At 42.9% G+C, this 26,829-nt stretch overlaps 2 protein-coding genes across 2 annotated transcripts in view; both read right to left on the reverse strand.

Annotated features, from left to right (window-relative positions):
* Positions 1-42: 42 nt before the first annotated feature.
* Positions 43-20,712, reverse strand: cbr4 (carbonyl reductase 4). The gene is made up of 6 exons (XM_083647174.1): positions 20,591-20,712; positions 20,016-20,166; positions 12,353-12,473; positions 11,967-12,103; positions 1,622-1,756; positions 43-1,284 (listed from the first exon to the last, which is right to left on the reverse strand). Exons 2-6 carry the CDS (start codon positions 20,158-20,160, stop codon positions 1,106-1,108), a joined length of 717 nt encoding a protein of 238 aa, XP_083503300.1. The 5' UTR covers positions 20,161-20,166; positions 20,591-20,712; the 3' UTR covers positions 43-1,105.
* Positions 20,713-24,254: 3,542 nt separating this feature from the next.
* Positions 24,255-26,829, reverse strand: part of sh3rf1 (SH3 domain containing ring finger 1) — a gene marked incomplete at its 5' end in the record, with an annotated part of 46,892 nt that continues 44,317 nt past the window's right edge. The window contains 2 exons of the mRNA XM_083647113.1: positions 24,255-26,172; positions 26,352-26,665. Of these exons, the coding sequence (XP_083503239.1) occupies positions 26,004-26,172; positions 26,352-26,665 (483 nt within the window). The 3' untranslated portion in view covers positions 24,255-26,003. The remainder of the gene's footprint in view (positions 26,173-26,351; positions 26,666-26,829) is intronic.

A 26,829-nucleotide genomic window follows, 5' to 3' on the forward strand; every position in this document is an offset into this window, starting at 1 on the left:
TTCCACGAGGAATGGGAGACGTAACACAAGCGATCGCAGCATTTCAAATCTCATCACAGGGCACACCGACAGCCACCTCCAACCCCATCCGTCCACACCACAGGACCAGCCAGCACTGTAACTGGACACTCAAAACATTCTCCGAGCTAAAAATACCCCCCTCCCACCTCTAATTCCCTCCAGCTGCAGCGCAACATGGCCGACCCTCTTCGCCGGCCCCTCCAGAGGTGGGCTCGGGGGGCCCCGGGGCAGAGGCAACATGTGGCGGCTGCGTGGGGGTCTCCCGGGGGAAGTGGGAGAGAGAAACACGAGAGCTTTGGTAAGCGGCGGGTGCCTGGAAGTCATGGAAAAAATAACAGCATTAAATCGGCTGATCAAAGTTAGGGCCTTAGGGCACGAAGGTCTGGACTGGGCTAGACACTCTGGAGTCAGCAGAGTTTAGTCATGAGCGACCGTCCCACACGCCAGGCCCCGCCCCCTGTGGCCGGGCACAGTGACTCAGCACCGAGGGAGAAGATGGGAGGCCACGCAACCGAAGATGATGGTGATTCTCTGGTGGATGCAGCCTCATGATGCCACCCATGTCAAACAACAACCAAGCTTATTTTTCTTACTTTGAAGGCAGCTGCCACCGCGTTGTGGAAAGAAACAGCAGACTACTTTCTTTCCAGCAAGGACTCTGACAAACGGATGAGGATAGAAATATATCCATGATCACAGTGTTTCACTCTTTTAGTCCTGGTCTACAGTAAGAAATTTGGCTCCGAATTTGACATGGCCACAAAACCACAGTCAACATCATTCATCAAGCCTTGCTCAGTCCAAAAGCAGATACGTTCACTTTCTGTACTTTTAGGAACATCTCATCTTTAGCAAAAAAAATACACCACTTGTGCCCACTGTCCAAACACATCAGCCATGCCTAGTAATGCATCTGCTCCACAATGACAGAAAATTAACACGCGTCTTACAATGTCCTCATTTCCAAACATGTCCTCTGGCCTGGAGTATCCTCTTCAAAGAGACCTCCAACTCCTATTCCTATGACGAGATATCCTGAGTGATGTGCTGACCAGCCCTGCTCACATTGTTTGGGTGTCACTCCCTACATGGCCAGCTGCAGCCCTCCGTCCACCAGCAGCACCTGTCCAGTAATGTAGGGAGACTCCAGCAGGAAGAGGACAGCCTGGGCCACCTCCTCCGGCTCCCCCATTCGCCCCAGGGGGATGGAGCGCACCGCGGCCTCCTCCCTCAGCCCTGCTGTCATGTCCGTGCGGATGAAACCTGGAGGTGAGAGAGAGAGACGGGACAGGGACACGAATAGAGTGCTAAAGTCACACCCTCTTCTGGATTAGGCACACAAACTAGAGGATTTCGTTAAAATGCTTTATAAAAATAGTTTTAAACCAAGCGGTTTAGCTATATTTAGAATCAGGAGAGACCATATAACATTTCACTTGGACTAAAAAGGGTAAAAAGATTGGAGATAAAATAAATAGTTGTTTTGTTTTTAAGTTTTGGCACTCTTTAGGCACAGGGAAGGACAAACGCCGTATGAGAAAAGAGGGGTCACAACAGATGCTGAGGGAGAGGATGGGGAGAGAAGAATGAAGAGTGGTACCTGGAGCCAGCAGGTTGACCCGGATGTTGCGTGAAGCGACCTCTTTAGCCAGGGAGCGGGTGAAGCCCTCTAGACCTGCTTTACTGGCACTGTACACACACTGGCCAGCGTTCCCTTTCAGGCCCACAACAGAGCCTGCAAACAGGACACAAACACCCGTGAGGGATGTAACAGTAATACACACCACCTTCTAGTGGCCATACTGAAAATATAACATCATGCTGCTGCTGCCACTGGAGTCAGACCAGTATGCAGTCTTGTATGGAGAGTGTTAATACTCCAGCACACAGCAATTTTTTTTTTTTCGGATGATGGCGAAGGCTGGAGGCACCCTCTCTGCCTGTGATTGGCCTAGTGATTGTCAAACGTTCATTCAATCACATTCGCTTGGCTATCCTGCGTCTCTTTCTACAGTCTGTGGTCAGACAGACAGCAGTTTCGCTTGCTAGCATGCATGAAAGACGCCACTGTGTGTTTATGTTTTTGATATAGTCTGGTCTCTGGTTATTAATGCTGCCACTACTCCTGGCAGTGCACGTATGTAGCCTACAGACAAATAAAAAAGGAAAGACAAAAGATTAATGAGAATTGATCAAGGGTTATATAAAAACAGTGTCAATGCCCATTTACTCATTCTAACACAAGAGTGACATGTATTTGAAATATGTATCAGTATGTGGTGTTTGCCCAGCCCTTCATTGGGAAATGCAGCTTTATGGAGTGGGATCACGTGGAGATGGTATTCAGACACTTTGATGAGATTGACAGTAAGTAAACATTGTTTCAGATACATGGTGGAGTTGTGGAAAAGTGTGTGTGAGTTTGGAAGAGGAGTGCACCACTAGGTGGAGACATAGCAGTGTTGATTTCGTAGACGAAAACTGAGGAAAAATGTTAGTCGACTACCTATTTTCACTGGTGAAAACTAGACTAAATGTTAGGGAGGGACGAATTGGGAAGAGATCCAATCAGAAGAGAAGAATAAGTTAAACATCTGTGTCTGTATTGCACATTCAAACCTTAAAACAATTCCAGAATAACAGATTAATATATCTTTACAATAAGTTTGGAAATTCTAATGAATAGTTACGGTTTTCTTTGACTAAGATGAGATGAAAATACTTAAGACACTTAGTTGATGAAAACTTGACTAAATAAAATCAGGATGAGGTTGACTAAATATGATAAGAGCTTAAACCTGTGCCAAAACTCTGGTGTCACTCCACATTTACTCTTTAGGCTTTAGGGCAAGGTGTCACAATAGTCTACTGGAACCCCCCCCCCCCCCCCCCACACACACACACACACACACACACACACCAGCTTTATGTTGATTGACAGCTGAAATGTAACATTTTAAAAACCAGACAGGTCAAACGTTTTGCAGCGGGATTTTGGGCGAACTCTCTTAGTCTCGCTCTCTCTCACTGTCTCTCTATGTCTCTCGATCAGATGAAAGTGAGGCTTCCTTCAGGTACAATCAGGCCGGTCAGCTTGGGTGGTGGTGGTGGTGGTGGTTGCTTAAACCTGTGCTAAAACTCTGGTGTCACTCCACATTTACTCTTTAGGCTTTAGGGCAAGGTGTCACAATAGTCTACTGGAAACCCCCCCCCCCCCCACACACACACACCAGCTTTATGTTGATTGACAGCTGAAATGTAACATTTTAAAAACCAGACAGGTCAAACTTTTTGCAGCGGGATTTTGGGCGAACTCTCTTAGTCTCGCTCTCTCTCACTGTCTCTCTATGTCTCTCGATCAGATGAAAGTGAGGCTTCCTTCAGGTACAATCAGGACGGTCAGCTTGGGTGGTGGTGGTGGTGGTGGTTGCTTAAACCTGTGCTAAAACTCTGGTGTCACTCCACATTTACTCTTTAGGCTTTAGGGCAAGGTGTCACAATAGTCTACTGGAAACCCCCCCCCCCCCACACACACACACACCAGCTTTATGTTGATTGACAGCTGAAATGTAACATTTTAAAAACCAGACAGGTCAAACTTTTTGCAGCGGGATTTTGGGCGAACTCTCTTAGTCTCGCTCTCTCTCACTGTCTCTCTATGTCTCTCGATCACATGAAAGTGAGGCTTCCTTCACGTACAATCAGGACGGTCAGCTTGGGTGGTGGTGGTGGTGGTTGCTTAAACCTGTGCTAAAACTCTGGTGTCACTCCACATTTACTCTTTAGGCTTTAGGGCAAGGTGTCACAATAGTCAACTGGAACCCCTCCCCCCTGACTCTAGCTCAGGGGTGGGCAACTATTTTTCATGGGGGGCCACATGAGAAATCCAGATTGTTGCCGGGGCCGAACAAATATTGTCATGCCGTAATGGATGGGCAACTTTGATGATAGAGAGGGCCACAAAAAAAGTCCTTGCTACCAGATTTTGCTGAGGGCTGAACGGCGCCAGCACGAACAAATTGGGGCATTTGAAGCCAGGTTTAGAGGAATAACTCATTTTAAATTAACAGTTGTGATGTCATTATTCAGTCTTAACCACCAATATTTCTCACTCACTCCTATGTCACCACACTCTCCCTGCAGGGCTTGAAACTAACTTTTTGCACCACCTGCCAATATGGCTGCTAGATTTTAAAGTTACCAGCCAATTAGAATTTCCACTATCCGAAATGTTTTTCTTGAAATAAACCAGAATATGAGTGGGTTAATTTAAGCATAAGTATCAGTAAGTGGCCGGGATTCTCAAAGCCTGTGTTGAGGGTCACACGAACATGCACTCTTGAAGCTAAATGAATCCAAAACCAACAAGTTAATTATTTAAATTTCTACCTCAATGTAGAACAGCCATTTCTTACACATGAGATTACTTTTGGCCTTTTAGTCATAAAGATTATTGAAAGATATTCCATATTCCAGACTGAAATGCTATAACAGAAGAATATTGGCCAGAATGACATGAACATTTGGACACTTATTCAGCGGGTATCTTGCATGTTGCGTTCAGGTGCACTGTAAAAAAAAATAAAAAATAAAAATATTTTTTTGCAATTCCATCGCGGGCCACACAGGGGGCCGTATGTTGCCCATGTGTGCTTTATAGTAACGTTCAGTCATAACTCATTTATAATTAAGCCCATAGTTAATGAACTAATCATGTACAAAACACACACACAGTCACATATTTTATATACTGTATATGTAAGCCTAATTTTTGCCATCACAGCTGCTTTTTACATGTATGGGATAATACAGGCTAATATACAAGGTGTCCCAAGCTCTGAGTCATTATAAACTCAATTAGCTACAGAAGCTAATGTTCACATTCAGTCCTTGTATATTTCTCTCATGTGTTCATCATTCCTTTCCTCCTCTGTGTGTGTGTGATTGAGAAATGAGATGCAGGTGGTGTTCATCCTAATTGGCCTGGTCAGGTGTCAGATTGCTGCTGGCTGATTGGCTGGTGGAGAGCATTTAAGCCAGCTGATGCATCCTGTCGCCCCTTGCTCTCCTCATTCCCAACGATGATGGCTGCTGTGCTGACTGCTGTGTTCTGTCAGGTAGGAACTGTGTGTAGACCTACTTTAGTAGTTCTGCAGAACTTTATTAAGATGTGTCTATCTTGGTAGACCTGTGCAGTCTAAACTGTAAATAGTTACCTTCCAGATCTACACTTTTGTACACTGTAAATAACACTTACCCAAGTAGCAGAAAGTAGGGGGAGAAGCCCTTTAGTTTTTTGTAACATTTTCTCATGTTTATTTTGTAGGAGCTTATAGGTAAGAGCTGTGTCTTATTTAATCCATTTTCTTTTCTTAGGTAAATTTAAGGTTGGGGATTAGTTTGATTGGTTAGTTGTGTTGGGGCCATGCTGTGCTCTCAAACTAAACCTGCTACTTGTGAACTTGTGATGGTGGTTTGGCTGATCATCCTTGGGAGTGGGAAGAGTGGGGGCACTTTTGTGTTGCGGTCCGGTTCCCCGAGGCCGGTTCCTAACATAATTGGGTGCTCGTCTGCTTTTCTCATTCGTCAGCACGTCGTCTGTGTGTGTGTGTATATATATATTTTATGTTTGTCTGGTGGGCAGTCTTTGTGCAGGTGGTAAATGGTGTTAGTCAAGGTGCCTTTGCATGGAGCTGAGGAAGCTAATGGTGGTAAAGCTGGTGGAGATGTTTGTTGGAGGAGGAGCCGGTCAGAGGGGACCAGTAAGACTGAGGAGGGGTGTGACAAGGCAGGGCTGTCAGTAGCACCGTTTCTCCTCTTTCTGTGTAGACTGCTACCCTACAAGAGTCTCCGTACATAGACTTGCCTGTCACTCTGACTCCCAAGCCGTCTAAATCAGCGATACAGACGTATTTACAAGTGTCACAGAAACATTTCAAAGCCACATATTGAGAAGAAGGGTTCATAGCTTCTCGACGTCGGGGTTAGAAAGCTCGTCGCTGCTCATAAATGCCTCTTTTCATCGGAAGTCTGTGCTGGTGATATTTTTTACCGAGCTTTCGGCCAGAGTGGCGCTGTTGAGCGCTCTGACGGCTGGGAGCTCTAACCTGGAAAAAATATCACCAGCACAGACTTCAGATGAAAAGAAGCATTTATGAGCAGCGTCGAGCTTTCTAACCCCGACGTCGAGAAGCTATGAACCCTTCTCAATATGTGGCTTTGAAATGTTTCTGTGACACTTGTACATACGTCTGTATCACTGATTTAGACGGCTTGGGAGTCAGAGTCACAGGCAAGTCTATGTACGGAGATGGGACTCTTGTAGGGTAGCAGTCTACACAGAAAGAGGAGAAACGGTGCTACTGATGGCCCTGCCTTGTCACGCCCCTCCTCAGTCTTACTGGTCCCCTCTGACCGGCTCCTCCTCCAAACCTCTCTCCACCAGCTTTACCACCATGAGCTTCCTCAGCTCCATGCACACAATTTACCACCTGCACAAAGAATGCCCACCAGACAAATATATATATATATATATATATATATATATATATATATATATATATATATATATATATATATATACACACTCAGACGACGTGCTGACGAAAGAGAAAAGCGGACGAGCCCCCAATTATGTTAGGAACCGGCCTCGGGGAACGGGACCCCAACACAAAAGTGCTCCCAAGGATGATCAGCCAAACCACCATCACAAGTCGCAGGTTTAGTTTCAGAGCACAGCATGGCCCAAACAACAAAATAATCCCCAACCTTAAACTTACCTAAGAAAAGGATGGATTAAATAAAAGACAGCTCTCACCTATAAGCTCCTACAAAATAAACATGAGAAAATGTTACAAAAAACTAAAGGGCTTCTCCCTCATACTTTACTTGGGTAAGATGTTACTGTACAAAAGTGTAGAGCTGGAAGTAGCTATTTACAGTGCACAGGTCCACTAAGATAACACATCTTAGAGTTCTCTAGAACTTAGTAGGCCTACACAGTTCCTACCTGACAGAACACAGCAAAGAGTCAACACAGAGCAATCATAGTTGGGAATTAGGAGTACAATGAGTGGAGGCATAGTTCAATTACACACTAAGGAAAGGAATGATGTGAACACATGACCATAGACTCATACGGTTTAATCCTGTAGCAAATTGAGGTGTGAGTGATAGCCCTAAACATTAAACTTCCTGTTTCTGCACTGTTGAATGGGTTTGGGGATGCCAGCCCTTGCTGTCATTGCCAACGATGATGGCTGGTCTACTGACCCTTGGGCTATCAGGTAGGAACTGTGTGTAGGCCTACTTTAGTAGTTCTTTAGAACCTGAAGATCTGTCCTTGTCTAGGTAGACTTGTGCAGTTTAAAATGTAAATAGCTACCTTCCCGATCTATACTTTTTTACACTAAATAACTCTTACTTTCAGAAGTAGGAGGGAGAAGCCCTCTAGTTTTGTAACATTTTCTCATGTTTATTTTGTAGGAGCTGTGTGTATTTTTTTTTTTAATCCATCCTTTTCTTAGGTAAGTTTAAGGTTGGCGATTAGTTTTGTTAGATTTGTTGATGTTAGGGCCATGCTGTGCTCTGAAACTAAACCTGCGACTTGTGATGGTGGTTTGGCTGATCATCTTTGGGAGTGGGAAGAGTGGGGGCACTTTTGTATTGCCGTCCCCTTCCCCGAGGCCGGTTCCTAACATAATTAGGGGGTCGCCCGCTTTTCTCAGTCAGAAAGTCGTCTGAGTGTATATATATATATATATATATATATATATATATTTTATATGTTTGTCTGGTGGGCAGTTTTTGTGCAGGTGGTAAATGGTGTTAGTCAAGGTGCCTTTGCATGGAGCTGAGGAAGCTCATGGTGGTAAAGCTGGTGGAGATGTTTGTTGGAGGAGGAGCCAGTCAGAGGGGACCAGTAAGACTGAGGAGGGGCGTGACAAGGCAGGGCCATCAGTAGCACCGTTTCTCCTTTCTGTGTAGACTATGCTACCCTACAAGAGTCCCATCTCCGTACATAGACTTGCCTGTGACTGACTCCCAAGCCGTCTAAATCAGTGATACAGACGTATGTACAAGTGTCACAGAAACATTTCAAAGCCACATATTGAGAAGAGTTCATAGCTTCTCGACGTCGGGGTTAGAAAGCTCGACGCTGCTCATAAATGCCTCTTTTCATCTGAAGTCTGTGCTGGTGATATTTTTTCCGGGTTAGAGCTCTCGGCCGTCACAGCGCCACTCTGGCCAAAGGCTCGGTAAAAAATATCACCAGCGCAGACTTCAGATGAAAAGAGGCATTTATGAGCAGCGTCAAGCTTTCTAACCCCGACGTCGAGAAGCTATGAACTCTTCTCAATATGTGGCTTTGAAATGTTTCTGTGACACTTGTAAATACGTCTGTATCGCTGATTTAGACGGCTTGGGAGTCAGAGTGACAGGCAAGTCTATGTACGGAGACTCTTGTAGGGTAGCAGTCTACACAGAAAGAGGAGAAACGGTGCTACTGACGGCCCTGCCTTGTCACGCCCCTCCTCAGTCTTACTGGTCCCCTCTGACCGGCTCCTCCTCCAACAAACATCTCCACCAGCTTTACCACCATGAGCTTCCTCAGCTCCATGCAAAGGCACCTTGACTAACACCATTTACCACCTGCACAAAGACTGCCCACCAGACAAACATATAAAATATATATACACACACACACTCACAGACGACGTGCTGAGAAAAGCAGACGAGCACCCAATTATGTTAGGAACCGGCCTCGGGGAACCGGACCGCAACACAAAAGTGCCCCCACTCTTCCCACTCCCAAGGATGATCAGCCAAACCACCATCACAAGTTCACAAGTAGCAGGTTTAGTTTCAGAGCACAGCATGGCCCCAACACAACTAACCAATCAAACTAATCCCCAACCTTAAATTTACCTAAGAAAAGAAAATGATGGATTAAATAAGAGACACAGCTCTTACCTATAAGCTCCTACAAAATAAACATGAGAAAATGTTACAAAAAACTAAAGGGCTTCTCCCCCTACTTTCTGCTACTTGGGTAAGTGTTATTTACAGTGTACAAAAGTGTAGATCTGGAAGGTAACTATTTACAGTTTAGACTGCACAGGTCCACCAAGATAAAGACACATCTTAATAAAGTTCTGCAGAACTACTAAAGTAGGTCTACACACAGTTCCTACCTGACAGAACACAGCAGTCAGCACAGCAGCCATCATCGTTGGGAATGAGGAGAGCAAGGGGCGACAGGATGGCATCAGCTGGCTTAAATGCTCTCCACCAGCCAATCAGCCAGCAGCAATCCGACACCTGACCAGGCCAATTAGGATGAACACCACCTGCATCTCATTTCTCAATCACACACACACAGAGGAGGAAAGGAATGATGAACACATGAGAGAAATATACAAGGACTGAATGTGAACATTAGCTTCTGTAGCTAATTGAGTTTATAATGACTCAGAGCTTGGGACACCTTGTATATTAGCCTGTATTATCCCATACATGTAAAAAGCAGCTGTGATGGCAAAAATTAGGCTTACAACATATACAGTATATAAAATATGTGACTGTGTGTGTGTGTTTTGTACATGATTAGTTCATTAACTATGGGCTTAATTATAAATGAGTTATGACTGAATGTTACTATAAAGCACACATGGGCAACATACGGCCCCCTGTGTGGCCCGCGATGGATTTTTTTTTTTTACAGTGCACCTGAACGCAACATGCAAGATACCCGCTGAATAAGTGTCCAAATGTTCATGTCATTCTGGCCAATATTCTTCTGTTATAGCATTTCAGTCTGGAATATGGAATATCTTTCAATAATCTTTATGACTAAAAGGCCAAAAGTAATCTCATGTGTAAGAAATGGCTGTTCTACATTGAGGTAGAAATTTAAATAATTAACTTGTTGGTTTTGGATTTATTTAGCTAAGAGTGCATGTTCGTGTGACCCTCAACACAGGCTTTGAGAATCCCGGCCACTTACTGATACTTATGCTTAAATTAACCCACTCATATTCTGGTTTATTTCAAGAAAAACATTTCGGATAGTGGAAATTCTAATTGGCTGGTAACTTTAAAATCTAGCAGCCATATTGGCAGGTGGTGAAAAAAGTTAATTTCAAGCCCTGCAGGGAGAGTGTGGTGACATAGGAGTGAGTGAGAAAAGTATCAAATATTGGTGGTTAAGACTGAATAATGACATCACAACTGTTAATTTAAAATGAGTTATTCCTCTAAACCTGGCTTCAAATGCCCCAATTTTTTCGTGCCGTAACCCAGGGATGGGCAACTTTGATGATAGAGAGGGCCACAAAAAAATGTCCTCGCTACCAGATTTTGCTGAGGGCTGAACGGCGACAGCACGAAAAATTTGGGGCATTTGAAGCCAGAAAAAAAAGAACCCCCCCCTTTTTTTTTTTTTTGCAATTCCATCGCGGGCCACACAGGGGGCGCCCGCGGGCCGTATGTTGCCCATGTATGCTCTAGCTCAACTCACTGGTACAAATCTCACCTGTCTCACTCTTTATGCTCTGTGTTATTGTCAGTGTGAATACAGTGTGTAGAAATCAGAAGCTTAACTCCCAACAGCTCATAGCTCAGTCGGCTGAGCAGCTGTGTCACTGTCTCTGTCTGACAGGTAGACTGTTGGTTCGATTCCCGATGGAGGAGACATATTACAGCACTGCCCTGTCTTTAACATCACCAGCGTAGCACCTCCTACAGGCAGATACACAGAGCAACACAGCGCCTCCCACAGAGCCACAGAAATGGACACTGTGGACAGACTGCAAAGAGATCCAGACATGTCATATACTGAGTCTAGAGCAGTTTTTCAAAAGTTTTTTTTACGCCTAGCGGCAGCCAGGACTCAGACTACCATAAGGAAAGCACTTCCAATCTCAGTAAAATTTCAGCTCTCTGTGGTTTTCTGCCTCATAACCCTCAGCTCATGTCTCTGCAGAGGTCAGGGGGGGAGAACATCCCCCCCCTTAGATCCAGGCAGTGCCAGCTGAACGGGATTAGAACCCACAACCTCTGGCCCCGGTGTCTCTGTGTGTATTATTCCTTCACACCACCAACTGCCCTTCACACTCACAGCTCTTCTCCGGGCGCTCTTGTCTCTTCCCTCTGCCTGTCACCATTCAAAACTGACTGAGGCTCGAACCCACGACCGCAAAAGTAGCTGAGGTCTCAATATTGCCAGGTAGCAAGCCTACTCTCTATGCCACCAACTCAGACTGATTGAACGAGGTTTTCTCAGGGCTTTAATGACTCTTTCCTCTGGCTGTCGACATTCAAAACTGACTGAGGATCGAACCCACAACCTCAGAAGTCACTGAGGCTCAAACCCACAAGCCCCAAACTGCTAGACAGCAATCCAACTCTCTGAGCTAGTGGGTCATAGTGATTAAGACTAGAAGATTAAAGTATAGTCTTTATGCATCTTAAAATATGTTTTGAAGGGACCTTTTAAGTTTAATAGTATTTGAATTATATTAATATGACGTGAGTTTCTATTCGCCTTGCACAGAACACCTTTTACTTTTATACTTGAGTACATTTCAGAGCCTGTACTTTTTTCCTTTTACTTGAGTAATTAAGTTGAATCAGTATAACAGTACAAATAACTGTACTTCTACTAGAGCAACAATGTGATTAAATTTGGAATGACAAGAAAAAATTACACGTCTGTGCAATAGGCTAAGTAGGCCGAAATAACTCAGATATAGGGTTTGCTATTGTAACGTTCCATATAATGAAGTATCTCATGCTTGTTGATTTAATGATTTTTTCTGCACCTGCTGCTCACATTTGAGATACTTATGGCTCGCCTGGAAAGAAGGTGGGAGCAGCCGAGTACAGTCAGCCAATCAGAGGTCATGCCTTCGCCATCATGGGAAAAAAAATATTGCATACTGTACCTATATTGACTATGGCAGCCCCCTGGGCCTGCAGCATGCTCCGCAGCGCCGCCCTGCAGGTCAGCATGCTGCCCAGCAGGTTGGTGTGAAGCAGAGCCACCATTAAATCTGGCTTGGTCCTCAATAACAGACCATCCCTGCACACACACACACACACACACACACACACACACACACACACACACACACACACACACACACACACACACACACACACACACACACACACACACACACACACACACACACACACACACACACACACACACACACACACACACACACACACACACACACACACACACACACACACACACATGCAAGTCAGCCCCAAAGTTCCACATTATAAAACATCATATCCGTACCGCAGTGGATCAGTGGATCACCTGTTGAAGCCGGCTGCATTCACAAGATAAGAGATGTTTCCACAGGTCTTCTGGATCATCTCAAAGGTCTTCTGCACCTCCTGCTCTTTGGAGACATCGCAGCTAAAAGCCACGTGGTTGGCTAGAGAACAGATAGGTCAGTGAGTGAGTTAGTAAACCATGACTGAATGCAGCCAGTTCATCAGCTCTAGAAAGGTGTACATTTATTTTAAATTGGGTTGACATAAACATAATATCAGTGGTTCGGTGTTGCATGTGTGTGGGTGCAAATGCTCTCAGTGCCAAATGTGAAAAACAGAGAAAGGGAAATGATCATATGGATATAGATATGGTTGTCAGAGCTTGAGGACAAATGTTTATCATATTTTTGACATTTCATTTTGGATGGATTGTGAAATAAGGTGATTTTAGGGGTAGGGACTTTCAGAGGAAAGGGGAAGAATGCAACTTTGATACTCTTACATTTCCCAAACTTCATGGTGCTTATATCGTTGAAAATTAAATCAAAAACAGCACTCTCAGATATCTGTAAAGTGTAAACTTTTAATACGCACAGCAGCAAATATACAACGAACGTTTCAGCCTCACAGGCTTTCCTCAGCGTTGTAACAAACAGTGGGTGTGACCCATATAAGTAGGAGCCAGGACCATGCTGATTGAAACCAGCTGTGGAAAATGCATGCAACAATCAATCAATCAATCTTCAACATATCTAGAGCAAACAGAGTGGTCAAGAACCTACATAACAAATAAATAAGATGACCGCACAGCTGATCAGAATACATCAACATGACTGATTAAATCACTCACAGATCCTAAAAGAAATAAATCTGTGAACAAAATAAATGTAAAAAAATAGATAAATATGGACAATTGTAGATATATACAAGTCTCAATCTGTATAAATGGTATCTGTCACAATGATATAAAAAAATACCAGAAGCATATTAGAAGTAGCCTATAAGAAAAATGAGAAGAATTTAAGGAAACTCCTCAGTCTCGAACTGCATGACAGGAGCAGAAAACCCATCACAAAATGTGTAAGCATGACTAATCACATATCAAAACACACATCAAAACAAGGGATCAAAACCATTTACAAGAAACAAGAGAGCAATAATTCTTCATTTAAACCCTTAGGATGCTCAGTCTGTAAGTGGTGAATCCAATATGCTTCTCTCTGGAGAAGTTTTCTCTCCCTGTCTCCTCCTCTCAGAAGTGGCCCCACTGACTCAATCCCCATAAAACGTAAGCTACAAACGCCATGGTCATATTTATTAAAATGTTTGGCAACCGGAGATTTCTCGTCACCCCTTCTGATGCTGCTCTTATGTTCGGAAATTCTAATTCTCAGTTGTCTTTTTGTTTTCCCAACATAGTACAAACCACACGGGCATTTTAAAAGGTAGACAACATGAGTGGACCGACATGTGATTCTATCTTTGACCATCATCGATTTCCCCGTATGGGGATGTGAGAATTGATTACCTTTAATCATGGCGTTGCAGCTTACACAATTCAAACACGGAAAATTACCTGGGGGAAGAGAATTTAAAAAATGTGTGGGTTTCACATAAAGATCGGTCTTTACAAGCTTGTCATTCACATTTTTTTGTCGCTTAATGGCGAATATAGGATACTTGACAAACTCGCGACCCACAACGGGATCACTGGACAATATATGCCAATGTTTTCTAATGACATTCTTAACCGACTGGGAGATCGGAGAAAACGTTGTGGATAAAACAAGGGGCTGCTGTTTGAGAGGAGGAGGGTTGGGTTTCAAGAGACTCTCCCTATCTTTATCGCGGACCTTGGACAAACAATCATTAAGCAGTTTTTGATCATAACCCTTTTCTAAAAAACGGGTGCACATGGCATCAGCCTGTCTCTCAAATTCATCACCAGAGCTACATATCCTTTTAATTCTTAGCAACTGACTGTAAGGTAAACTCTTTTTTAGGCTATGTGGATGATAGCTCGAAAAATGTAAATAATTGTTCCTATCTGTTTTTTTTCTAAAGACGGTCGTGTGTATTAGTTCAGATTTATTTACCCTTACATCCAAAAAAGGCACAGTTTCTCTGCTTGCCTCCAGAGTGAAAGAGATGGTGGGGACTCTAGAATTTAGATGTAACTTAAACAATTCTAGTTCCTCTGCTGTACCTGTGAACACGAAAAACAGATCGTCGATATATCTAAACCAGCATTTGATAAGAGACAAATATGGATTATTTTTGTACACATGATCTTCCTCAAACTTCCCCATAAACAGGTTTGCATAATTAGGGCTAAATGGACTACCCATCGAGACGCCCTGTCTCTGTAAATAAAAGTCATTGTTAAATCTGAAATAATTCTTAGTAAGGACAAGTTCAGACAATTTAGATAACAATTCAGTGGAAGGAAGTTGTGTTGACCTAGAATTCAGATAATACTGTAGAGCCTCCAAACCCTCTTTATGGGGCACATTGGTATACAAGCTCGCCACGTCCATCGTGCACAGCCAATCGGAGTCACTGATCCCACCCACAGATGTTAACTTTCTCAAAAAATCAGAGGTGTCTCGTACATAAGAGGGTAACTGAGTTACCAAAGCTTTAATATGACAATCTATAAATTGGGAGATGGGCTCAGTCAGGGACCCAATCCCGGACACTATGGGGCGCCCTGGGACCGGTTCCTGACAGCTCTTGTGGATTTTCGGTAAGGTGTAAAATATTGGACGTATTGGATGCACTTGAGACAAAAACTTATATTCATCCTGTGATATAAATTGATTACTTGCTGCCCAGTCTAAAATGTTACTAATTTCACCAGAAAATACCAGAGTAGGATCATAACTTAAAGGTATGTAAAAGTCCGCATTACTTAACTGATTCATAATCTCAGTGCAATAAGAGTCCCTGTTTTGCAGTACAACTGCACCCCCTTTGTCAGCTTTACGTATTACAACAGAATCATCTTTAGACAGATTATAAAGTGCTCGTCTCTCCTGTGGGGATAGGTTAGAGTGACATTTATTGACATCAGACGATGAGACAAGAAGAGAAACATCATTATCCACAAGTCGACAAAATGTAAGTACAGAGGCATTAGTCACTGGGGGAACAAAAGAACTCCTAGGTTTAAACTTTTTGCCAGTACAAAGCTCGGTCGCTTCTACCTCGCCGTGGTGCTCCGAGCTCATCTCAGGAGAGTCGTGTCCCAGAGCGTTATGGGGAGAGTTACTTTGTCCAATGTCTCTACAGAAAAATGTCTTTAATTTAAGTATACGGAAAAACTTGAACAGTTCAATCTTAGTAGTAAATCCATCAGCCTCTTTCGAAGGCACAAAGGACAGGCCCTTGGATAGCACAGAAGTCTCAAAGTCATCAAGCTGCCTTTTTGACAAATTAATTATATTGGAGGTCTTCCCCTCAATAGGTACCTGTCTGTGCCGCCTGCCGCCCCGCCGTGTTGGTTTCCTCTTATAGCCGTCTTGGTACGGCCGGTGCGTTGCGTTGTCTCTAAAAAACGAGCCTGCCTGGACGTTGCTGTGGATTCATTCCCGGACGGGCCGGTCCCATCTGAAGACGGTCCACTGGATGACCGCTCGTATCTCCTGCGTGGCCAGTGCGCCCTCTCCGTGCGTCCAGAGAGCCAGGAATATACGCGGTCGTTCTTATAATCCAATGTGTCACGTCGATATTTCTGGAGTTTCATCTCCGACAGCTCTTTCTGGTAGGATTCAATTAAAGTAGAACAGTGATCATTCAACTCTTTCATCTGCTTAGAGTTGAGTTTGGATTGTAACTCCGACTGTAGCTCCGTGATTTCGGCTCGGGTTTTGGATAACTCCTGTTGTGTGTGCTCAATCACCAGCAGGATCAAGTCCAATGAACACTTATTTAGGACTTCGCACCATTTCTTACAGAAAGCCGGATCATGGCTGCCCAATGTAGGTGCTTTATTCATTCTTAATCCCCTTGGAATTCTTTTGTTTCTCCAGTATTGGGATAGAGTCGAACCATGCAGCAAAAGGCGAGTCTCTTTCTTTTTCAAGTGCTCAAGGCGTTGAGCCAAAGTGTCCGATGTGACAAGCTTGTAAAGACCGATCTTTATGTGAAACCCACACATTTTTTAAATTCTCTTCCCCCAGGTAATTTTCCGTGTTTGAATTGTGTAAGCTGCAACGCCATGATTAAAGGTAATCAATTCTCACATCCCCATACGGGGAAATCGATGATGGTCAAAGATAGAATCACATGTCGGTCCACTCATGTTGTCTACCTTTTAAAACGCCCGTGTGGTTTGTACTATGTTGGGAAAACAAAAAGACAACTGAGAATTAGAATTTCCGAACATAAGAGCAGCATCAGAAGGGGTGACGAGAAATCTCCGGTTGCCAAACATTTTAATAAATATGACCATGGCGTTTGTAGCTTACGTTTTATGGGGATTGAGTCAGTGGGGCCACTTCTGAGAGGAGGAGACAGGGAGAGAAAACTTCTCCAGAGAGAAGCATATTGGATTCACCACTTACAGACTGAGCATCCTAAGGGTTTAAATGAAGAATTATTGCTCTCTTGTTTCTTGTAAATGGTTTTGATCCCTTGTTTTGATGTGTGTTTTGATATGTGATTAGTCATGCTTACACATTTTGTGATGGGTTTTCTGCTCCTGTCATGCAGTTCGAGACTGAGGAGTTTCCTTAAATTCTTCTCATTTTTCTTATAGGCTACTTCTAATATGCTTCTGGTATTTTTTTATATCATTGTGACAGATACCATTTATACAGATTGAGACTTGTATATATCTACAATTGTCCATATTTATCTATTTTTTTACATTTATTTTGTTCACAGATTTATTTCTTTTAGGATCTGTGAGTGATTTAATCAGTCATGTTGATGTATTCTGATCAGCTGTGCGGTCATCTTATTTATTTGTTATGTAGGTTCTTGACCACTCTGTTTGCTCTAGATATGTTGAAGATTGATTGATTGATTGTTGCATGCATTTTCCACAGCTGGTTTCAATCAGCATGGTCCTGGCTCCTACTTATATGGGTCACACCCACTGTTTGTTACAACGCTGAGGAAAGCCTGTGAGGCTGAAACGTTCGTTGTATATTTGCTGCTGTGCGTATTAAAAGTTTACACTTTACAGATATCTGAGAGTGCTGTTTTTGATTTAATTTTTGAGATATTTGGATCGGCACCCAGTAACTATCTTTAAAACGTCGGGTTGAGCACGCCAGTTCGTTGATTAGCTTATATCGTTGAAGAAACAAGAAACTAATAAATAAATAAATAAATAATTTACTCTTCAAGAGGGAGAGAGAATAAAGAGATAATAAAAGAGTGATTTTGCAGGAGGCAATTTGTTACACAGTTACTGTAGCCTACATTGTAGAGTATATTAGGTCTGCAGTCAACATACCCAGCCAACTCTCTGCAATCACTCTAGTACACAGAGATGGGCAGTAACTAAGACTCCTTGTCCATTAGGCCATGTGGTTTGACTGCTGGAACAGGGGAACTTCTTATTTTTTTGCCACTAGAAAAAGGTTTTTGTTAAGTGTCTAAAAGCCCTTAGCCTCAGTCAAACCAGCCACACCTGAACAATCACACCCAGGTGGTGCTAATTAAGTGTCTTAAAGTGGTAATCCACAACAGCTGTGCTGCAGCGCTGGATAAGGTAATATCATCATGAATGGAATTCACGAGGGAGAGAAGTCTTCCTCAGGAAACCTGGGTTACATCGTAACCATCCATTCATCTCTATGCAAGCTAAATCCCATAGAGATAGGCACAGTGCTTATCTCTATGCAATCTAAATGCCATAGAGATAAACACAGTGTTATTCTATAAAGTCTGGCCCGCTGACTTAAAGATGGATGCAGTCAGATTATTTAAACAATCTTTGAGCAATAGTTGTACAAAAGGTTTGCCGAAAAAAATACACAAATTATGAATCAAACTATAGTCTTTATGCATCTTAAAATATGTTTTACGAGTACATTTCAGAGCCTGTACTTTTTTACTTTTACTTGAGTAATTTAGTTGAATCAGTACTTTTACCAGAATCTTTTTTACAAAATTAACTACTTAAGTAAAGAAAGTGTGTACTTTTCCCATCTCTGCTGTAATATGTCTCCTCCATCGGGAATAGAACCAATAATCCACCTGTCAGGTAGCGACACAGACACAGTGACTTGGCAGTGGACATGGATCATTCAGAGGAATCAGCTGCAAGATGAGAAACTGATAAGGAGATCCAAACTGGAGCCAAAACCATCAGAGTAAAAACAGCTGACAGAAGCTCACAGATGGAACAGAGCTTTTCTCGTTATGCCCTCTGAACAATGACCTGTTCACCACACACACCCATGACCCTGACTTGAGGAAACCTGTATGGTGGCCTCATACGGATCAATCAGCATCCAGATCTACTGGATCCCAGCCGATTTAGTACATGGAAAGATCTGGTCCAGGTGACATATCAAAGACTACAGGATACTTTCCTGAAGATTTTGAGGCTCTTAGGTCAGAAAATCCTAATTGTGGAGTGCAACTTTCTTTTTCAAATCACACGCTCATATTTCTCTCTTATCTCCTTCATGTCAGACCTACTTCAACAGTCACAGATCAAGGTTTAAAGCTACAACATAAAAATAATCACAAGAGGAAGTTGGCTATAGCTCACTCAGATAAACATCTGGATGATGATGAAAAGGTTGTTGGTTCCATCCCACCCTCAGGCAATTGCTTAAGCAGTCTTCACATTATGAGCTGCACCAGTGATCCGTCTTTATCATCATCAGTAGTTTGAACACTGATAGAAATAAACTGATGAGGGAGGCTAGCTGACTCTAGCTCAGCTCACTAGTTCAAATCCCACCTGTCTCACACTTTATGCTATCTGTTATTGTCAGTGTAAACACAGTGTGTAGAAGTCAGAAGCTGAACTCCCAACAGCTCATAGCTCAGCATGATGAGTGGCTGTGTCACTGTCTCTACCTGACAGGTAGACGGTTCAATTCCTGATGGAGGAGACACATTACAGCATTGCCCTGTCGTTAACATCACCAGCTGACAAAGCAGCGTAGCACCTCCTACAGGCAGATACACAGAGCAACTGGAGCAGACATGTCATACTGAGTCTAGAGCTGTTTTGCAAAGTTACATTTTACGCCTAGTGGCAGCAAGGTAATTTGTATGCCTTGCTACCTAATTTGAATTATATTAATATGACGTGAGTTTCTATTCACCTTGCACAGAAAATACTTTTTTACTTTTATACTTGAGTACATTTCAGAGCCTGTACTTTTTTACTTTTACTTGAGTAATTAAGTTGAATCAGTACTTCTAATTTTACCTGTCTTTTTTACACAATTAACTGTACTTCTACTTAAGTAAAGAAAGTGTGTACTTTTCCCCTCTCTGCTAGTACAATTATCACGTAAAATATAGTATACTCAACATTATCACTAAATAAAATGCATATGGGATTTCACTGCATTGAGCTGCATTCTAATTTATTTTTTATTTTATTTTTCTCTCTCTCTCTCCTTTGACGATAAGCGGATCTCCTATAGCCTATCTATCTTCCATGAAGGCCAAGTGCTGCTCTGCAAGTTGAAGGTATGTCTGTGAAGTTGATAAGCAGAGCATCACACCTCCCTTCAGAGATGCCACAGTGGCCTGGGCAGCGTCTGGGTTCCTGGACACAACGGCCAGCCTGCAGCCTTTCTTCGCCAGCAAGCGGCACACTGCCGCTCCGATACCCCGGGACCCGCCACACACCACAGCCAGCCGGGACATCGCCGCCTGCAGGCGAGACACAGCACTGTAGCGTATCACCACAAAACTTTAAAATGTGCAAAAATAATCATACCACAGAAAGTCCTGTAGTAGGCTATAGGCTAAACAAATCACAAAGTAAAGTATTAAGCTATAATTACGACTATAAACTCAAAGGCAGGCTATACGCAATATTCAATTGACACCATAGGTCCAGGAGATAGCATAAGGTCACCATGAATACACACTCAAGTCCTTTAGTGCTAGAATAGCTATTATACATTGTTGTTACTGGACATACAAATCTTACAGCCACCTGGTTGAATACAGCATTTAAGGTAGAATAATTGAATGTGAACCCATGGCACAGACTGATCCTCGGTCAAGGTTTGCCTGGCTGCCTGGTAGCAGACTGTGCTTTCAAAACAATATATCATCTAACGCTACTTACTTTATGTTTACTGTTGTTTTCCCGTCGATTAAACGTGATCTTCAGTGAGTAAGTCTATTTACTGGAAGCAAGACAGCATCAAAGTGGACGCTCATGGAAGTCGCCATGTTTCTTCTTCTCTCTCTGCAGTGTTGTTGCGTTACTTGCTGCTACCCGCTAGATGGCGCACTACGCACAGCAGACTGAAATGTTACACAGGGATGGACTATTTCTGTCTTGTCCTTGGGATTGTGTCTTTAGCTTTTGATGCCTTTGTGAATAGTATCTGCAAATTATAATTTTGATTGTTCATGCAGCAAATACACACGTGATAATCTTTGTGAGAAGACCACTGTTTGTGAACTTGCAGCATGCAAGTTCACAAACTTGGCCTATTGATATTTTTGTCTTTTGTGTTGTGCTCATAAATAGACTACATACCGGTATTTTAATTCATAATCATTCCAGTGGGCTATTATTGATTGCTTTTCGAACAAATTGACTAGAATTCCATAATCAATGTGTAGTAATGTACTGGAATTGTTGCTGTGATGTTAATAGTATATGTTAGTATCATAGGATTATTTGTTTTTCTCTGAGGAAACAAGTCAACAAAGTATTGTTTTTACATCTTGACAAAATCACAGGTCTCAGTCATCTTTCCTGGCTTTAGGAGCTATTTATGTTCACAAATGGGCCAACTGCCTTGCCCTACCCTCTGAAGTGACAAATGGATTCTTAATTACAGCCATTCATTCTTTGAATTATGTATCATTGTTCTCCGGGGGAGAATGTATTTCCTAGGAGAAGCAAAACCATCACTGGTCAAAGAAACACGGGTGATGTTGAGCCTGGGTGGCCTCAGCTCGCCTGCAGCTGGACAGTCCATCAGGCCGGGTGACGCTCTGCAGAATTGATTGGCTGTGGCTGGTCCAGGGGTGACATCACAACATGTGCCAGAGGTGACCTATGACCCTGCTGCATATGAATCATGTCACTGTAGAGGACGAATAAAACAACACAAAACAAAGCAATGCAGCCTGCTGAAAATATTTGTTTAAACTTTACACAACAGTGTGATTTAACAATGCTGGATATTGACTGTGTGTGTGTGTGTTAGAGAGAGAGAGAGAGAGAGAGAGTGAGTGAGTTAGTGTGTGTGTGTGTGTGTGTGTGTGTGTGAGAGAGGACTTGTTTTGTATTCAGATCACCATCCTAAACAGGACCTCGTTTTCCTCCTTCACACCTTTGTGATCTAATGGTGCTTGCCAACATATTGTTTTGCTCTCTCATGCACAAACCCGCATGCACGCAGTCGCACACACACACACACACAGTGAGCAAGAGAGAGAGCGTGTTACACTAACCCTGCCACTTCAGATAAATCTTCTTCTTGCCTACTATTGCTTGCCCACACACCCACTGTTATGAATTCAGGATTGTTTCAAACCTGAATAAGAACAACTAAAACTTGACTGTTTTCCAGGTAATCATATATTTAATTTTCTTTCTCCAAATTTGTTTAGAAATTTGATACATCTTTACTCATAGGGCAGTTTAGAAAGGAGGGGCGGGGGGGGGGGGCGTTACAAAAGGCTGACCTATTAAAACCAATCTTCACTGGGTTGATTATGGATCAATGGGTAAATAATTTTGGCTAACTTCTTCTTTTAGTGGCCAACACAAATGCTGTATTTGGTTGATCAAATGTTGTGAAGGTACACCTACCTGAATTTTGTTTGTATTTAGGGAGTGTAGGTGATGCTTATCATAATGGCCTGTAATGCAAACTGGGTTACCATCATCACTGTCAAACATCGTATCCAACTCAAGTTATCACTGAACTATCCATACTAAATCCTGTGCAAATCTATCAAAGTCCAAAAGATGACACTTTGAGTGTTACCTCAGTTATCCTAGTGGTACAATCATGGATTCCAACATCATTCATCTTGGGACTTGAGATGGCTTTGTGTCTTTTTATATGAACACTCAGACCAGATTTACACACATTACATTCACAATTACTTTCTAATTTATTTGCTACTATCACTGTAAAATAAAGCCCAACACAATGGAAGCGGATAAAGGATCTGGAGCAAAACTGCTCACTACAGTTTTATGCTCACAAATTGGAAGAACTCATTTCCATGGTAACCCATCATCCGCACCACCGTGACCCCTCTGGGTGCCTGTCAGCTCCTCCTGTCAGCTGAGCATCCTACACACAGACTAATAGCTAGGCCACTGGGATGGCTTTCCTCCCACTGCACATCAATAGCCTTTAGCTTCTGGAGATCCTAATGAATGCATGCAGTTCAGTGTTTGACCTGAAATACTTCACTGTTATCTAATCTGTGTGTAACTTTAAGTTACGTATACACTTTTAAAACACACATGAGCCTGCATGCCTCAGGTTTATTGATGCCATGTTCCTGTGGGCTGTGGGAAGAGAAGGGGAAAGATGAGGATGTAGTATTCAGTCCTGTCAGCACTCAGCGGTCCAGGTGAGGCAGCTCTTACCTGACAGCATGTGGCCAGCAAAACACAAGGCCATCATGACAAATACTGGTGCAAAAACACACACACACACACACGTACGTACGTAAGAGAAAATATGGCCTGAAAACAAATATGGAAACCTTTTATTGTTATAGTATTTTTTTTCTTTTTTTTTTTACAAAATGTGCTATTCCCTCAAATACTTCAGAATGTTTTTCCACATAGACTTGTGCCAAATAAGTTGATTTCAATTTCACCATTTTCAGACATACAACTATACAAAAAAAACAAAAACAAAAATCAAGTAAGTCACCTTGGCATGAGGAAAATCCATTAAGTTGAATCAAGCAAACGTTCATGTTACCTTGTGTTCCAAGACATGGAAAGACAGTCTAACAAACCTGTTGACAGGAACACCATGCTTCACTTTTTGTCAGTCTGAAACTGTGCAGACTGTCTGAGTATTGACCAATGTGACGTCAGTATGAGTAGAAATGCTATGATAGTGCATGTCATGACGAATGTGTGCATCTGTGTACATGGAAGTCTGTTGTGTATATAAAGGCTTACCAGTGAAATGAAAGACACTCAAAGAAACAGTTTAGCATATAGCCTGAGGTTGGTGTGGTGATTGCCAAGACAACTATGGAACATTAGGTTAATTCTACATAAGTACCAACTGAGAAACAAAACAAAAAAGGCCCTAACAGTGATTTGTACCACCCTTTTCCAGGCTTTCTCCAATTTTCACACAAAGACAAACTACAACATATCCAGCAGTCAATTACACAGTGGTCCCCGTCAATTAACAATAAAACATTTGAAAAACAAACACACTTGAAAATCTGGGTCAAATTTAGTCGGTGAATTCATACTTCACGTCTGATATGAAATGTCCAAATTTGGCGTAATTCAGTGATTGCCTCAACAACACTCAAATGTTTAAATACCCCCCAGACCTTATAGGTCTTTCTGAAGATTTTCAGTAGCAGTCACTTATCTACAGTTGAATCAATTTCACTACATTAACTCTTGTGTGGTCCACTGACAACTAGGACAATATTATTTCAAGATTTCTGGCTCCATTTCTAACATCTTCTCTTGTTGCTACCTTGGCAAAACCAAAGACCTTGAATTATGGTAGACTAGTGAAATCCCTATGATCACTCTTTTTTCCAATGTATTTTTGTTTTGGGTGGGGGGTTGGGGGAGGCATTAAGTTTTGACAGATTTGTTTTGACGCAACAAACCGACAAGTTTTCCACCTCCAAACTACTCGTTCTATCACTGCTCACTTTGTTTGATGTTCAACCAGCAACAAAACCGCTACCAAATCCCTTCCAATCACAAATAAATCATACAGTAATTCAAGTCAATACAACACTTCGCATTAAACACTTTGTAGACACAATGTACAGCAAAACCCAACCACTAAATCAAGAATCAAGGGCGTCAAAGTGATTGATTTCGATTAAAACCCTGCCTTTCAAGACTGGAGAGAATTCCACTACATCGCTCTTCCTGTAGAGTGATATGTTACTTGAGGAAAACATTCTGTGCTCTAGCTAGTAGTGTTTTTATTGCAACAAGTCACATTAGGAATGAGTCATAGTATAGAGAAGTTGAGAGCCTGTGAAGGGGCGACCTTCAGCACTAAGTCTTGTGTTTTGCTGTGTGTCCGGGTTAACTATACGGCAGACGCTCTGTAAGAGCAGCTGGTGTCAACTCCACGTGGAATTTAATGAATATAAATATATACATTAAGAATAATCGCTTGTGCATCGTTATTGAAATGATAGGTGCATGTCGCTCTTGTGATGTAGAGCTACGTCTGGTGCCGTTAGGCTACTGCCAAGGGGTTAGGGGAGCAGCTACTCTGGTCAGTAAGTACATAGAAGGTAAAGTAAGCAATATTTGTTACTATTTTGGAGTGTATTTTCCACATATTAAAAAAAGAAGGCAAAAACGAAGCAATCCCCAAACACATCTATCCCCAGTGCATCTCCTGCAGAAGGCTTTCCTACTGACATGCAAATATTTGCAGGTAACAGATCAACGACTCAGCACATCAGCTACGACAGGAAAAATGGAGGAGGACTTTAAATGGCCTGGTTTTGAATAAAATACTTTCTGATGTGCAATTTCCACAAGGCTGTAAATGATAGCTAGAGAATATGAATATATATATACTATTGCCGATATCTCTTGTGGTCAGTCAGATCTTACATCAGGGTTAGATAAGACCTTTGGAGCTGCGGGAAGTGTCCTTTTACCTGCTATACAGCACATGCTGATGATGACGCCACTCCTTTTTTCTGGTCTGCAGCATCTGATATACCTTCTCTTTTCAGCCGACAGTTGTCAAACTCTTTGTGGCAGACAGACAAGCATAGACAATGTAGTCAAATATGGTATAAGGCATGTGCCAGCTTAACCCCTAAATGTGTTGCACTGCAAAAAGGCAAAGCTCATCTTTTCCAGAAAACAAAACTATGAAATAAGTTAAAATGTGTAACATATCTATTAACAGTCCATATTGTTTGTTCTGTGACTAATCATCTTTGTCTCCTTATGTACAATAAAGTGAAGAACAGTACAAGGCACACATTTAACATCTGAATTGTTACAAAGATATAAATAACCAACAAAAAGAGAGAAAAGAGTTCATGAGTAGTGTGCTCTCCTCTGTGCTTTAATTGCCGACATATCCTGTTCTTCTCTGCAACCCTCTCTCTCTCCTGTGCTGCGGCCATCACTGTTCCATCTCTGTGACTGAAGCCACAGCGCCCTCTACGGAGGTCAAGTGTCACTCTGACGACACCATCCTGGCGACCATGCGAGTGCTGGTCGGTTTGCTTTGTGTGGTGCCATGGTAAGGCTGATAGCGGTCAGCAGGGTGATAGCGGTGGTGACCGCGGTCCACTGTCGCGTCTTAGATGCTGTCCACAAAGCTACCGGGGAACAGTCCAGTCCTGCCGTTTCTCTGGAGCGTGCCCTTGAACCAGCCGTCTTCCCTCTTCCTGTGAACAAACACGATGTCTCCCTCCTTCAACTCCAGCTCAGCTTCACTCTGCGGAGGATAGGATACCACCACCCTGTACCTGGGGAGGACAGCCCGTGGGGAAAGTCAGACACTGCTGGGAAGACAACTGGTAATTCATAATAACTATAATATAGATTTACACTTTAACTATAATATAGAGTTAAACTTTCTGTGTAGGGATCAGATAAGCAGGAACACAAGAGCACACTATATAAGTACAGATCTACATCTGTGTACCTCTCACATATGATGGGCCGTGCATCATGCTGCTGAGATAAGAGAGAGGAGCAGGCTTGGCGAGGAGGAGGAGCGATGGGGGCGCATCCGTCAAGGGGACTGCTCTTACGGTGGGAAGACTCTGAGGCCGAGGAGGAAGAGGAAGATGAAGAGGCGGTGGCTGTGGCAGCAGGTTCGGGCTCCGGAGGGGCGGAGTCCGGTCCCACGGCGCACGCAGCTGCCTGCTCCGCCTCCAGCGTGGGAGAGGAGGGGGGGGAGGGACGAGCCTTCTTCTTGTTGGAGGACAACAGCTTCAGAAGGCCTTTCTTCTCTCTCTGCAGCAACGACACAACGTAGCTTTTCATGCCGGAACGATGGCTAGGCACGAGCAATTTCCACAAACCACAGGCAGACACTTCCGTTTGAAACAGCAAATGAGTTATGTCCGACAATAGCCACGGTCATTGTCGTTTGATTATTGGCTGCTTTTCAGCTCAGA

The sequence above is a fragment of the Poromitra crassiceps genome, assembly GCF_964638095.1.
Source record: "Poromitra crassiceps genome assembly, chromosome: 12".
NCBI lineage: Eukaryota > Metazoa > Chordata > Actinopteri > Beryciformes > Melamphaidae > Poromitra > Poromitra crassiceps.

Coding starts and splice junctions, on each gene's coding strand:
- cbr4 (XM_083647174.1), bottom strand. CDS start 20,160: ATGTCCCGGCTGGCTGTGGTGTGTGGCGGGTCCCGGGGTATCGGAGCG. Junction 12,474..20,015: donor TGTGGCATCTCTGAAGGGAG/GTGTGATGCTCT, acceptor TCTGTTCTCTAG/CCAACCACGTGGCTTTTAGC. Junction 1,757..11,966: donor GGCTGCCATAGTCAATATAG/GTACAGTATGCA, acceptor TCCTGTTTGCAG/GCTCTGTTGTGGGCCTGAAA.